The sequence below is a fragment of the Procambarus clarkii genome, chromosome 31 (assembly GCF_040958095.1).
Source record: "Procambarus clarkii isolate CNS0578487 chromosome 31, FALCON_Pclarkii_2.0, whole genome shotgun sequence".
Lineage (NCBI taxonomy): Eukaryota > Metazoa > Arthropoda > Malacostraca > Decapoda > Cambaridae > Procambarus > Procambarus clarkii.
Genome location: NC_091180.1, coordinates 31,993,508 through 32,008,404, shown reverse-complemented (window position 1 = coordinate 32,008,404; position 14,897 = coordinate 31,993,508). Strand labels below are relative to the sequence as shown.

General features: G+C 44.5%; 1 protein-coding gene across 1 annotated transcript in view; it reads left to right on the top strand.

Annotated features, from left to right (window-relative positions):
- Nucleotides 1-14,897, top strand: part of LOC138370350 (fucose mutarotase-like) — a 33,592-nt gene that overhangs the window by 11,699 nt on the left and 6,996 nt on the right. The window contains exon 2 of the mRNA XM_069334697.1: nucleotides 2,343-2,488. Coding sequence (XP_069190798.1) covers nucleotides 2,459-2,488 — 30 coding nt within the window. The 5' untranslated portion in view covers nucleotides 2,343-2,458. The remainder of the gene's footprint in view (nucleotides 1-2,342; nucleotides 2,489-14,897) is intronic.

The following is a 14,897-nucleotide window of genomic DNA, read 5'->3' as shown; positions in this document are numbered from 1 at the left end:
ATGCTATGTTTGTATGTGTTCTGTGTTTCTGGTTTTGTGGTATGGTGTCTACTGTTGTGTTGTGTGACCCATGTTACGTGTATTTTACATTTGTTTTACATTGTATTTTTTTTTACCTAAGTTTTATTGTTTTCTTTTGTGCAATTTTGTAGTTACTGTCCACAACTGGCGCGTCCCGTCTGGGTGGTGCGGGATTTCTTCTTGTGTAATTTTTTTATTGTTCTGTTTGTGTTTTCACTTTTACGATATATTGTTCTGTGCGCCATGTTATCTCAGTTTATTGTTATTCTGTGTTCCTTGTTATTTTGCGTTTTGCTGCGTAGTGTTATTCTGTATGTTGTATGTTGCATATATGTATTATGGTGTTTGTTGTGTGATGTGGAGCTTACGCACGGTTTTATTTGGTGCTTCGGTGCCTTTTATGTTGTAGGTGCTTTGTTTGACAAATATATAAAAAAGAAATTCAGATTAAATACAGACTTTTTCCTACTGGGGTTGTTCATATTTTACATATACGCATTGTTAACGTACAGGGCCTTTGTCTTGAAGACAGGCTACTCACAACTCCGTGTTTGAAGGTCACTTCTTATGTCTGAAGTTTCTATCTGTAAATTACTCAGTCCTTCCTCACCAACAACGGTCAATTGCGCTTTAAAATATCCGCGAAATTCCTTGTTTGTTAACGAAAAAAACACTTTACACAGGACAAGAACTGATTGCTTTGGAACTTTTCATGAAAGGTTCTTCACCCTTTTTCACTGTTCGAATCACAACTCTTTAAATGCCTCGACCACGTACTACAAATACAAATAAGTGCTAACTGAACCTGATCACGTGATTTATAGCTAAACTACGCCTAAATATTGCCAATATGCTAAGTTATAAATAAATATTAATTGATATTTGAATTCCTACTGTGAATGAACATAGACAGTTTGTTTGTTACATAGATGAATAACATACTACACAGATAATTTACAAAGCATGTGTTAGTGATAAATAACTTTTTGGGGGTTGGCCGCTATTTACACAAACAGCCTGAGCAAGGGAGGAACATTTAGACCACATACTGTAAATACTCTGAATATAATTACCAGCAAAAACCTAACATCTAACCCAACCTAAGTTCTAACTATAAAGATTATGTACTGGTAAAATTTAAACACGTGTGTATATAAATGCACATAATTAAATCAATGTTCCAACATATCCTATGCGATGTGTTACCTACATGTGTGACTTGTGTTACCTACATAAATACATTTTGCTGTGAAGGATTCAATTTAACGTCGACGTTTTCTGTGTTCGCAGTGTTGGCCGACATCAACTTTCCGACACACAGCATCTGCAGTGGCGAGGGAGGCCCTAAGGGGGAGTTTGGTTCCAAAAATGCAATAAATTAAAACTCGTTCGATTTCAATCAAACTTTTTTGACAAGTTCTATATGAAACTTGTTTCATCTGGTCCACGTTTTAGCATCGTAGCATAAATAGGAAGGGAGAAAAAAAATATTGAAGTAGGTGTGAAAATTATGCCAAAATGGTCAAAAACTATTATCAAACAAGTGTCAACTGAAATCATAGCTATGACTCTTTGCTATCACAATAGCATATATTAAACAAATATTATAATTAGTTTAATTGGAAAAAAAAATTAAGTTAAAAATTTTTTTTTTGTTTTTCGGACGATTTGCATAAAACTTACACACCTGACTGCACGTAAGCCTATCTGTAAGGATGCTAATTTTGGAGAAAATTGGTTGATGTCAACCTTAGCCACAGATTTTAGAACCTTAGACTTTATTATTTGCTGTTTATTTTTCAATTGACACAAACGTTTACAAAACTGTTTCATTTTTTATTCAATTTACATGAAACTTACACAGTATATGTGGAGGGCATGTCTCTACATTCGCTAGAGAGCTTTTTTCTCTAAGTTCATTTATTGAGTTTATAATAGCAATAAACATGCCATATTTGCATAATTTTTGGGGGGAACTTTGAAAATTTGTATTAGGAAAACTAAAGATGTTTTGGAAATTATCTAACTAACAATCCTTTATTATATGTTAATGTGTCAGAAAAGTGTCACAGAATAATTATATCTGAAACGTGTGTTCTGAAGTGTAGACTTGAAAATGTGTAAAAAACGTTGACAAAAAAATCTCCCTTTCTATTTACGCTGCAGTACTGAAACTTAGGACAATTTCAGCACTTTTCATATACAACTAATCAAAAAATATTGGTTGACATTGAACAACTTTTCCGAAACTTTTCTATCGCCCCCAAATACATTTTGCTGTGAAGGATTCAATTTAACGTCGACGTTTTCTGTGTCCGCAGTGTTGGCTGACATCAACTTCCCGACACACAGCATCTGCAGTGGCGAGGGAGGCCCTAAGGAGTACCGGGCGGACGGTGTCACCATCCCCGTTCTTCTGGAGGCTATCCTCACTCTCATGCCCCTGGACGCTTACGACGACCACCCGGTGAGTGCCCCTGGCCACGACTACCAGGTGAGTGCCCCCTGGAGGCTATCCTCACCCTTATGCCCCTGGACACTTATGACGACCACCCGGTGAGTGCCCCCTTACCTTGAGGTAACCTTGAGGTGCTTCCGGGACTTAGCGTCCCCGCGACCCGGTTGTCGATCAGGCCTCCTGGTTGCTGGACTGATCAACCAGGCTGTTAGACGCGGCTTCTCGCAGCCTGACGTACGAATCACAGCCTGGTTGATCAGGTATCCTTTGGAGGTGTTTATCCAGTTCTCTCTTGAACACTGTGAGGGGTCGGCCAGTTATGTCCCTTATGTGTAGTGGAAGCGTGTTGAACAGTCTCGGGCCTCTGATGTTGATAGAGTTCTCTCAGAGTACCTGTTGCACCTATGCTTTTCAACTGGGGTATTCTGCAAATCCTGCCATCCCTCCTGGTCTCATGCGATGTTATTTCTGTGTGCAGGTTTGGGACCAGCCCCTCTATTATTTTCCACGTGTAAATTATTATGTATCTCTCCCGCCTGCGCTCAAGGAAATGCAGATTTAGGCTCTTTAGTCGGTCCCAGTAGTTTAGATGTTTTACTGAGTGGATTCTAGCAGTAAAGGATCTCTGCACGCTCTCCAAGTCAGCAATTTCTCCAGCTTTGAAAGGGGCTGCCATTGTGCAGCAGTATTCCACTCTAGAGAGCACTAGCGTTTTGAAAAGTATCATCATCGGTATAGCATCTCTAGTGTAAAAAGTTCTTGTTATCCAACCTGTCATTTTTCTTGCAGTTGTGACGGCTACTTTATTGTGTTCTTTAAAGGTAAGGTCTTCCGACATGAGTACACCCAGATCCTTTACATTGCCTTTTCGTTCTATGTTATGATTTGCCTGAGTTTTGTACGTGGTTTCCGTTTTTATATTTTCATTTTTTTCCGTAGCGCATGAGCTGGAACTTATCTTCGTTAAACACCATATTATTTTCTGTAGCCCATAGAGAGACCTGATCTACATCTGATTGTAGGTTTGCCGTGTCCTCTATGCTGCCTACTCTCCTGAAAATCCTAGTGTCATCTGCAAAGGATGATGCAGTGCTATAGATTGTGTCCTTGCCTGAGTCCATTATGAGAATGAGAAAAAGTACAGGAGCAAGCACAGTACCCTGGGGGACTGAGCTCTTCACGGTTGATGGACCGGATTTTATTTTGTTGACTATTACACATTGGGTTCTGTTAGTCAGAAAATTGTAGATCCATCTGCATATTTTTCCGGTAATTCCTTTTGAACGTATTTTATGTGCAATAACACCATGGTCACATTTATCAAAGGCTTTTGCGAAATCTGTGTAAATTACATCAGCGTTTTGTTTGTCTTCCATAGCGTCTAATGCCATGTCATAGTGGTCCAGCAACTGTGACAGGCAAGAGCACCCTGTTCTGAACCCATGTTGTCCGGGGTTATGGAGATGCTGTGATTCCATGTATTTTGTGATCTTACTTCTTAGCACTCTCTCAAAGATTTTTATGATGTGCGATGTTAGTGCTATCGGTCTGTAATTTTTTGCCTCTGCCTTATTTCCTCCTTTATGGAGTGGTGCTATCTCTGCTGTTTTTAGTATGTTATGGATAACGCCAGTATCTAGGCTTTGTCTCCAAAGAATGTGAAGGGCCTGCGATAGTGTTTTTTTTACAGTTCTTGATGAATATGAAGTTCCAAGAATCAGGGTTTGGTGCAGAGTGCATAGGCATACTGTTTATGGCTTCATCAAAACCCAGTGGGGATAGGGTGAAGTCTGATATATGATTTGATGTTGGTATCATATCCATGAAAAATTCATTTGGGTTATCAATCTTTAGTGTGTTTAGTGGCTCGCTGAAAACAGAGTCGTACTGCTTCCTCGGTAACTCGCTCATTTCTTTGTTGTCATCAGTAAAAGTTCCATCTCCCTTTTGCAGGGTAACCCCAAGTTAGGAAACGGATAAGTTAGTATCAATCAAAACAATGTCCAGTTTTCATTTAGACTGCTTTTGGAAGAAATGTTTAAGCTGGAAAAGGGAAGAAATGTTTCGGCTGGAAAAGGAAAGAAATGTTTTAGCTGGAAAAATTAAGAATTGAGGAATGCAGAGAGAGAGAGAGAGAGAGAGAGAGAGAGAGAGAGAGAGAGAGAGAGAGAGAGAGAGAGAAGAGCTGACTGGTGCTTTATTTATAAAGTGCAACGTTGAAGATTCCAGTGAGTTTGCTGGCTATGTTGAGCCCAGTGCGGCCTCACACATGTGAACGGATGTCACAGAAAGGTGGCGAGAACTAAGTTAAATAATTCAACGAATATACGAATGTTGCATAAGAGGAGGGCTGAACACCAAATGAAACCTTATTTTAAAAGATTCATTTTAAGTGCTTATTAATTTGTTTTTGGTTTTATTCACTGCTTTATTAATTATAGCACAACTACAGCTTTCAGGAAAAATTCTGTTACTTTAAGATCTAGGTTGTAAATTTTCTGAAGATGTGAATGAGAGGTGGTTCTCTTTACCGTGTTGGAACACATGATTCACAACCCTGTTGTTGCTGCCATAAACCTGCTACTTTTCTTTTTGAGCATCGATTCTTTGCCCCGTATTGATATCTTATCTTCTTGTCCACATATCATTTCCAAATACTATATAACCCTAATATATGACAGTTTCTCCTGAAAACTAACTACCAGACCTCACAACTGTTCATTACGATGAGGGTGCAGGATTAGTCCTGAAAATCTCGAAGGCTTCAACGTTTCTCGCATGTTGTTTCTTGGATGTCATTTGGAGCTTTTGATGGAAGCTTATTACACAAAGCTTTTGCTCTGATGGTATCCTAGAATCCATCCTAAATATTCCTAGAATCAAGTTTATCCTTTGATAGTCCCCGAAGTCTCAGCAATATTATTATTCTTTAGTTTTTGCCTAAAATGTGATATATTTGTTAAATGTTCTTCGATAGAAAGGAAATTCGAAGATGACGTTGATTATTGATAGAAATATATCTTATTCAAGGGACGATAGGATGCCGTCGTTCATTTTTATTTCAAGTAACCTGAGAATTTATCAGAAATTTCAGGTCAATATGGCAATGTTCTGGCAAAAAGTGAATTGCAGATAACGACTTCTAATGTAATGTATTTAGAGATAAACTTCAGAGCGAGAACGTCAGATATCAACGTAAGTAGACAATGACACAGATACGAAGATGCTGCAATATAAGTGACACACATACCTTTTCCAGGATTGACACTCACTAGAGGCTATTATTGCTGGTTTGGGAGACTTATTCATCTATATGCATTCACCCTTATGCATCTCAGGTAAACTCAGGTAAACTAAGGTATATACCTAGCCTATTTGCGGATTATCAACTCTTATTTAACAACACAAGGTGAAAAACCTTGGGTTCTCTACCTCACCTTGCCCCTACACGAACCTCACCTTGCCCCTACACGAACCTTACCGTGCCCCTACACGAACCTCACCGTGCCCCTACACGAACCCCTCCTTGCCCCTACACGAACCTTACCGTGCCCCTACACGAACCTTACCTTGCCCCTACACGAACCTTACCTTGCCCCTACACGAACCTTACCGTGCCCCTACACGAACCTCACCTTGCCCCTACACGAACCTCACCTTGCCCCTACACGAACCTTACCGTGCCCCTACACGAACCTCACCGTGCCCCTACACGAACCCCTCCTTGCCCCTACACGAACCTTACCGTGCCCCTACACGAACCTTACCTTGCCCCAACACGAACCTTACCTTGCCCCAACACGAACCTTACCTTGCCCCTACACGAACCTCACCTTGCCCCTACACGAACCTTACCTTGCCCCTACACGAACCTTACCTTGCCCCTACACGAACCTTACCTTGCCCCTACACGAACCTTACCTTGCCCCTACACGAACCTTACCTTGCCCCTACACGAACCTCACCTTGCCCCTACACGAACCCTACTTTGCCCCTACACGAACCTTACCTTGCCCCTACACGAACCTTACCTTGCCCCTACACGAACCTTATCTTGCTCCTACACGAACCTTATCTTGTCCCTACACGAACCTCACCTTGTCCCTACACGAACCTTACCTTGCCCCTACACAAACCTCACCTTGCCCCTACACGAAACTTATCTTGCCCCTACACGAACCTCACCTTATCCCTACACGAACCTTACCTTGCCCCTACACGAACCTCACCTTACCCCTACACGAACCTTACCTTGCCACTACACGAACCTTACCTTACCCCTACACGAAACTTATCTTGCCCCTACACGAACCTCACCTTATCCCTACACGAACCTTACCTTGCCACTACACGAACTTCACCTTACCCTTACACGAACCTTATCTTACCCCTACACGAGCCTTACCTTGCCAAAAGACTCTAAGTGTCCCCAAGTACCACTTGGAGACTGTAAGCCCCAAAGAACTCAGTGTATAGGCAAGACAACAACGTCTCTTTCCAGGCGACTAACAATGCGTAAACAACATGGCTCCATCATGGAACATATAATCTCTTCTCACAACCAGACCATCACCAGAGAAACCTTAACAAACAACACAGAAATCATCGATAGATACAGCGATAGCAGGAGGCTCGACATCTGCGAGGCACTACACATCAAAAAGTCAACACCAGCAATCAACAGCCAACTAATGTACAACTATATTCTACCCACTTCAAGACCCCGAACCAATATGGAAGCAGCAAGAGGAAGTATGGGTCAATTGGCCTTCTGCAGTTACTTCCATTCTTATGTTCTCTTATCCAAGTTATACCCATTGTTTTGTGAAATGGACATTGAGAATCCTACACTCGTTTTCTATTAGTCATATATACTAGGGAAAACTCGTGTCTTGAATATACAATACACTTGCATGAACTTGCAAGAAATTTTAACAAATAGAACACTTCCCCATGTGAGCGAATCAAACCATGGGCCAGACCGAGTGCCTGGCCAGAGCATTAACCATTAGGCCACGTCTCAGATCGTTAAAAGGACGGAAATCTGGCCGGCTTTTCCACAAAACGAAACTTTTTCCACGTGTTTGTACCAGACAGTAGTTTGTTGAGTTGAGGAACCAATAACCGCACGACATAATAGAAGTAGGATCCCTTGATTGTTTCACGCATAGGTTAAACCTATATATGAATGAGATTGGGGTGAATATAAATAGGAGCTGCCTCGTACGGGCCAATAGGCCTTCTGCAGTTACTTTTATTCTTATGTTGTACATCGATAAATATATACTAATGATCTGAAAATCCATAGTATATATCCTATGAAAGGACTATATATATATATATATATATATATATATATATATATATATATATATATATATATATATATATATATATATATATATATATATATACACATATATATATATATATACATATACATATATATATATATATATATATATATGTCGTACCTAATAGCCAGAACGCACTTCTCAGCCTACTATTCAAGGCCCGATTTGCCTAATAAGCCAAGTTTTCATGAATTAATGTTTTTTCGTCTACCTAACCTACCTAACCTAACCTAACCTAGCTTTTTTTGGCTACCTAACCTAACCTTACCTATAAATATAGGTTAGGTTAGGTTAGGTAGGGTTGGTTAGGTTCGGTCATATATCTACGTTAATTTTAACTCCAATAAAAAAATTGACCTCATACATAGAGAAAAGGGTTGCTTTATCATTTCATTAGAAAAAAATTATAGTAAATATAATAATTCAGGAAAACTTGGCTTATTAGGCAAATCGGGCCTTGAATAGTAGGCTGAGAAGTGAGTTCTGGCTACTAGGTACGACATATATATATATATATATATATATATATATATATATATATATATATATATATATATATATATATATATATATATATATATATATATATATATATATACATATATATGCGTGGTTTCATATATATGCATATATATGCATATACATATAAATGCGTGGTTATGCGTGGTTTCCTCCGAGGCTATGGGTCCCCCTTCTTCCAGCTAGAGGTGGTACTCCCTACATATATATATATATATATATATATATATATATATATATATATATATATATATTATTTGTATACTATATATACATAGAGAGAAAGCCTATTTACTATAAGTATTCCCCATCCGGCCCGTTGGTGCCGTGAGGGGGCTCGGCTGCCAGAGTGTGATGCTCCATGGGACGGTCCTCTGTATTTTTGTGGCCTTATGCGCCTGCTGCTGTCTTCTCCAATTGTGCCGGATCTCTTTTCCTTTTCCTTATGTTTCGTTTTTCTCCCCCGTCTTCTCCTATCTGCTTGTCGTTTCCTGCCGACCTTTTGCTTGTTTTGGTTATTCTTTTGGACTGCTTCTATTTTGATGCCCGGGTGCTTGGGGAGGCACCCGTAGAGGCACCCTCTTGCACCCGTAGAACTGTAGTACCCGACGTCGAGAGCCATTGGAACCTTCTATTGTCAATCCTCCTTTCGACACTGAATCCGGTTTCGACGGATTGATGGTTCTTAAGGTGGCATTTGTGGGGCGTATACTCACGACGCATCCCTAGGAGGCCCCCGCATGATCGGCGATAGCTTCTTGTTGGGTGGCCTGCCTCTAATTGTGGCTCCATGGTGGGTATGCTGGCACATTCGTGAATGAATCTATTTCTCTTCGTACCTATGTCTAAATCTGTTCCTCTTTTACCTTTTCAGGCTCGTGGGGTGAGCGACCGAGCCCCCGAGTCGGACCGTGTTGGAAGACCCGGCTTTGGAGCTCCCGCTGCCTTGGGCCCCGACCTTGCTCCTCCTTTGACCTTTCTGACTTCTCCCCTCCCTCCTCTGTGGTTGGGTCGAGCCCCAAGCCTCCAGTAGTGACCACCTCGTCCCCTGGCACGGCTCCGTCTCTAGTTGTGACTACTGCGCCTTTTCATTTCTCTCTCTTTCTGGGGGTTCTCAACGCCGTCCTCGACACGGCCGCATGCACACACTCGATTCCTTCCCGTACTGATGCGTATCAGGCCTTGTTTGGTCCCGCTTCGTGGGCCAAATACTTTGATCTCCTCCCTCTTGATTCTACGCCTCATGACGATTTTTCCCTTCATAGGCACCTTGTTGATTCCGTTGATGCCTCTGTTACTTTCCACCCCACCCGTCTCGGTACACGTGTCGTTGCTGCTCCTTCTCAGGATGCAGCCTCCCGCTTGACCGCTTTGCCGTGCCTTGGTGAGACTCCTGTTCGGGTCTCCAAGAACGCTCGGTTGAATGCCAGTGTTGGCACTATTCTCCTCCCACCCCATGTTGCTAGCGGTGTTTGGAATCTCCAGGACTGCCACAAAGATATTCGTCATATCCTCGGTGCCCAGGGCCATTCTGTCCTCCAGGTAGACTCATTTACTCGTCCCCCTTGTGGTCGTCGCCGTCAACCCCTTTGGGTTGTGAAGATTATCTTTGATGGTAGGACCCTTCCGCCCTCTGTCATTCTTGCTGGTGCCAGGTGCTCCGTCCAAGAGTACATTCCCTCTCCTCGGCTCTCTAATAAGTGCTGGAGGTTTGGGGATGGTGCCCTCCGCTGCTCTGGCACTGTTTCTCTCTGTCCTTTGTGTGGGGAGGAAGGTCACTCTAAGTCAGAGTGCACTTCTCCCCAGGCTCGCTGCCTCAATTGCGGTGAGTCCCACCCTACCTTCTCCCATGCATGTATCCATTACAAGCTTGAGGCAGCTGTCCTCAACTTGAAGCACTGGGAGCATTTGTCTTTTCCTGAGGCGAGGCGCAGAGTTCGCCGGCTCCCGCCTTATGCTAATGTCTCTCATGCTCGCGTGTTGCGCTCTTCCTCTCCTCGTCCTTTCCGCCTTCCTCAGACTCAAAACCGTTTCCAGGCCTTGGACCATGATATGCCCACTGCCCCCTCCTCTGTTTCTTTGAGTTCTGTCCCAAAGGGTTCCCCCTCCTGGTCCTCTGTCTGGGGTTCCCCTTCTTTCTGCCCGTTCTGTCATGTCTCCTGTGTCTTCTACCTCGTCTCCCTCCGATCCTCCTTCCCATCCTTCTCCTCCGAATATTGGCTCTCCACGCCCCCTGTCAGTCCGGGCTGATGTCCATCGCTCTCCCAACGACCGTCGTGTATGCTCTCGTTCAGCTTCTGTTGAGACGCTGGAATCCGTTGCCTAGTACGTAGTTGCTGGGACACCTGTCTCTTTGAGTCAGCAGCGTAAGCCTGGCTCCTCTCCGTCCTCCTCCCTGGTGGGTAAAAAGGCTTCGCTTTCTTCCTCACCCCCTACTTCTGACTCTCTCCCTTCCGTTTCGGTGGTGACTCCCCTTGTTCCTGCTATGGAGGTCTCTTTGGCCCCCGCTTCCCTCTCGGTTGGTGCACTTGCTGAGATGCATCCCCTGGTTTCTGCCCCTCCTGCTGCTGTCCTTGACCCTAAGTTATCCCCCCCTCTTCCTCCTCCGGACCCTTCTCGTCCACCCCTGGTCGGTCCTCTAGCTACCTTCCCTCCTTTACTCAATTTACCCAAGCCCCCTAACCCTGACTTCGCTGACCCTGACCCTGATCCTGCGCTTCTTTAACGTGCTGTGTTCCCTTTTTCGCCTTTGTTTCTTCGTTGTTCTTTGTTGCTGTCCTTCCTCTTCTCGGTGATGTCTATTCTTCAATGGAACGTTCGAGGTTATTACGCCAATTTCCTTGAACTCCAACTTCTGATTTTGCGGTTTTCGCCCCTTTTTGTCTGTCTCCAGGAGCCGATACTTGGTGCTCATCCTGGTCACTTTCGTGGCTATTCCTTTCTCTCCACCCCCTCCCCAGCTGTTGCTTGGGCTCCTAACTCTCCTGCTCTCTTGATTCACTCTGATGTTTCCTTTGTCCCCTTACTTTTTCCTTCGCCTCTCCATTGTTCTGCTGCTCGTATCTTTGTGAGAAAATGGTACACCGTTTGTTCCCTTTATCAACCCGAGTGTCCCGCTTTCTCTTCCCGATCTGAAACACCTGCTGGACTCCTGCTAGGTGATTTCAATTGTCGTCATTCCCTTTTGGGGTGATGTTCTGACGAACACCCGGGGTCGCCTTCTTGAGCCGTTTATCCTCTCTTCTTCCCTGTCTATTCTGAATTCTGATGAGCCCACGCATTTGGACTCTCGGACTTGCACCCTTTCCTGTCTTGATCTTTCTCTTTGCTCATCTTCTCTTTACCTAGATTTCACGTGGCAGGTTCTTGATGACCTCCACGGCAGTGACCATTTCCCTATCCTTGTTACCTTTTTCTCTTTTCACCCTCCCCTCTCCTTCCCTAGGTGGCAGTTTGCTAAGGCAGACTGGGACCTATTTACCCTCAATGCTGCTCTCTCTGACCTCTCCCTTCTGCCTCTCCCTCCCTCTCTCCACCTTTTTCATGACACTGTCTTCGACGCTGCCCTCCGCTCTATTCCTCGCTCTCCCTCTCGGGGCCCACGGAAGTGCGTTACCTGGTGGAATACAGACTGTGCTCGGGCTGTCCGCTGTAAGCGTGCAGCCTGGAAGAGACACCGCCGTCAGCAGACGGCTGATTCTTTTCTTTTCTTTTGGAAGGCGAGTGTGGTGGCCCATAGGGCCATCTGTACGGCTAAACGTGATTGTTGGGCATCTTATGTCTCCACCATTACGTCCGAAACTCCTCTGCCGCAGATCTGGAAGCGTATCCGCAAGATAGCGGGTAAGTTCGTTCCCGATGTCTCACCGGTCCTTCACCTCCGTGGTAATCTTGTGGCGGACCCGTTGTAGGTCGCTACCGAACTGGGTTCCCACTTTTCTTCTGTTAGGTCTGGTTTTCATCTTCCCCAATCTTTCCTTCTTCATAAACCTGTCCTTGAAACTTGCCCTTTGGATTTCTGTACTCATCTTCGCCTTCCTTATAATGATCCCTTCTCTCTCTCTCTCTCTGAACTTCGGTCTGCCCTGGCCCTCTGCGGTTCTATGGCGGCGGGATCCGATGGCATTCATTATGAGATGCTACGCCATCTCCCTTCGAGCACGTCTCAGTATTTGCTGAGTCTGTATAATCGGATCTGGGAGTCGTCGTCAGTCCCTGAGGACTGGCTTGATGTCGTTGTCCTCCCTGTTCGCAAACCAGGGTCTCTGGGAACATCCCCTAAGGACTTTCGCCCTATTGCCCTTACAAGCTGTCTGCAAACTCTTTGAACGTATGGTTAGCGTTCCTCTGATGTGGTTCTTAGAACACCATCACCACCTCTACCCTTCTCAATTTGGTTTCCGCAAGTGCCGCAGCAGAACAGATGTCCTGGTGAACTTGGAGGTCTATATTCGTACTGCTTTTGCTGCGAAGACCTCCGTTGTTGCCGTCCTTTGACCTGGGGTCAAAAAGTCCACGACTTGGCCACCACGACACCACTTGGCGATATCATATTCTATCCCAGCTTCATTCTTTTGGCCTTCGTGGTCATCTCCCTCTCTTTCTCCGCAGCTTCCTCTCTCGTCGTTCCTTTCGGGTGAGGCTTGGTACTGCTCTCTCTACCTCTTTTCAGCAATGCGAAGGTGTGCCCCAGGGTAGTGTTCTGAGCACTACCCTTTTTCTGGTTGCCCTCAATGGTCTTCTTTCCTCTCTTCCTTCAGGCGTCTTCTCCGCTCTTTATGTCGACGATCTTACCCTTTGCTGTCAGGGTGATGATTCGCCTCTCCTTCAACGCCGGCTTCAACTTGCGATTGATGCAATGTCGTCTTGGGCCACCGAACATAGCTTCAGGTTCTCTACATCTAAGACTTGTGCTATGACTTTAACTCGGAAGCGTGTCGTTCTTCGTCCTTCCTTGTCGCTTTATTGTCACCCCATTGTGTACAAGGATTCCGCAAAGCTTTTGGGGTTGATTTTTGACACTTGTTTGTCTTGGTCGCCCCATATCTCTTACCTCCTTGTTGAATGCTCTAAGGCCCTTACCCTCCTTCGGGTATTGTCCCATACTTCTTGGGGAGCGGATAGGTGCACTCTACTCGCTTTACATTCCTCTCTCGTCCTGTCTAAGCTCGATTATGGTTGCCCTGCTTACTTTTCTGCTTCTCCTTCTACTCTTCGCCATCTTGATGCTTTGCACCATACTGGGTTGTGCCTCAGTTCTGGTGCCTTTCGTTCGACTCCCATCCTTAGCTTGTATGTTGACACTGGCTTCCTGTCTCTCCAGGACCGTCGTGATCGCTACTGTCTTCATTATCTTGCGCGGTCCTTGCAACATCCTTCCTCTCGCCTCTGTCGTGCTTTAACTTTTACCCCTCCTGCAGTTCCTGTTCCTTTTCACCACCTCCCTCTTTCTGTCCGGTTATCTCGCTTACAGGATTCTCTTTTCGTTCGTATTTCTAATGTTTCTCCTCGTGTTGTTCCTTCTTTGCCCCCATGGAGAGTCCCCCTTCCGCAGTTTTTGTATATCCTTGACCCACATCACTAAAGCTTTTACCCCTCCTACGGTTCTAAAACGCCTTTTCCTTGAGCACTTTTCTTCTCACTCCCGCTCCGTTTCTGTCTTCACCGATGGGTCTAAGTCTGCAGACGGTGTTGGCTACTCTGTTGTTTTTCCTGATTGCACTTGTGTGCCGCTTACCTCCGGAGACTAGCATCTTCACCGCGGAACTTTATGCTATTCTCTATGTTCTTCGTCTCCTGCTTTCTCGTTGTCAATCTTCATTTGTAGTTGTTGTTGACTCTCGTAGTGCCCTCATGGCTCTCGGGTCCTTTAATCTGGTTCATCCAGTGGTTGTCGAGATCCAGTATTGGTAGTTTCTTGTTCACAGTAAATTTAAGTCGGTTGAGTTTTGTTGGGTTCCCAGCCACATTGGTGTCTCTTTACATGAGTGTGTGGATGCTGCCTACAGGGAATCTGTGCACTCTTGTCCCGTCTCTCATAAAGGTGTTCCTTATTCCGACTTTTACCCGGTTATCCATTCCTCCATCCTTACCTGTTGGCAGGCTTGTTAGTCGTCTGTTACTGGTAACAAACTGCGTGCTCTTAAGAGTTGTGTGTCCTCGTGGCTGTCCTACCACCGAAACCGGTGATGGGAAATGGCTCTGGCAATGTTGCGTATTGGCCATATTCGCTTAATAAATGGTTACTTGATGGAGCGCCGCCCTGCTCCTTATTGTTCTAATTGCATTGTCTCTTATGGTCGTGCATATCCTTGTTGAATGTCCTGACTTCTGGGGCGAGCGTGTGTCTTGTTTTCCGACCGTCCCTCGAGGTCGCTTCTCCCTTGATAGTATTCTTGGTGACTCGGATACTTTTGATATCATTCGCCTTATGCATTTCTGTTCTCGTATTGGCATCCTTGGTGATATTTAGCGCCCTCTGATTATCCCACACATATGATGGTGCTACACAGCCTTCCTGGTTTGGTGCCTTCTTTTGATAACTA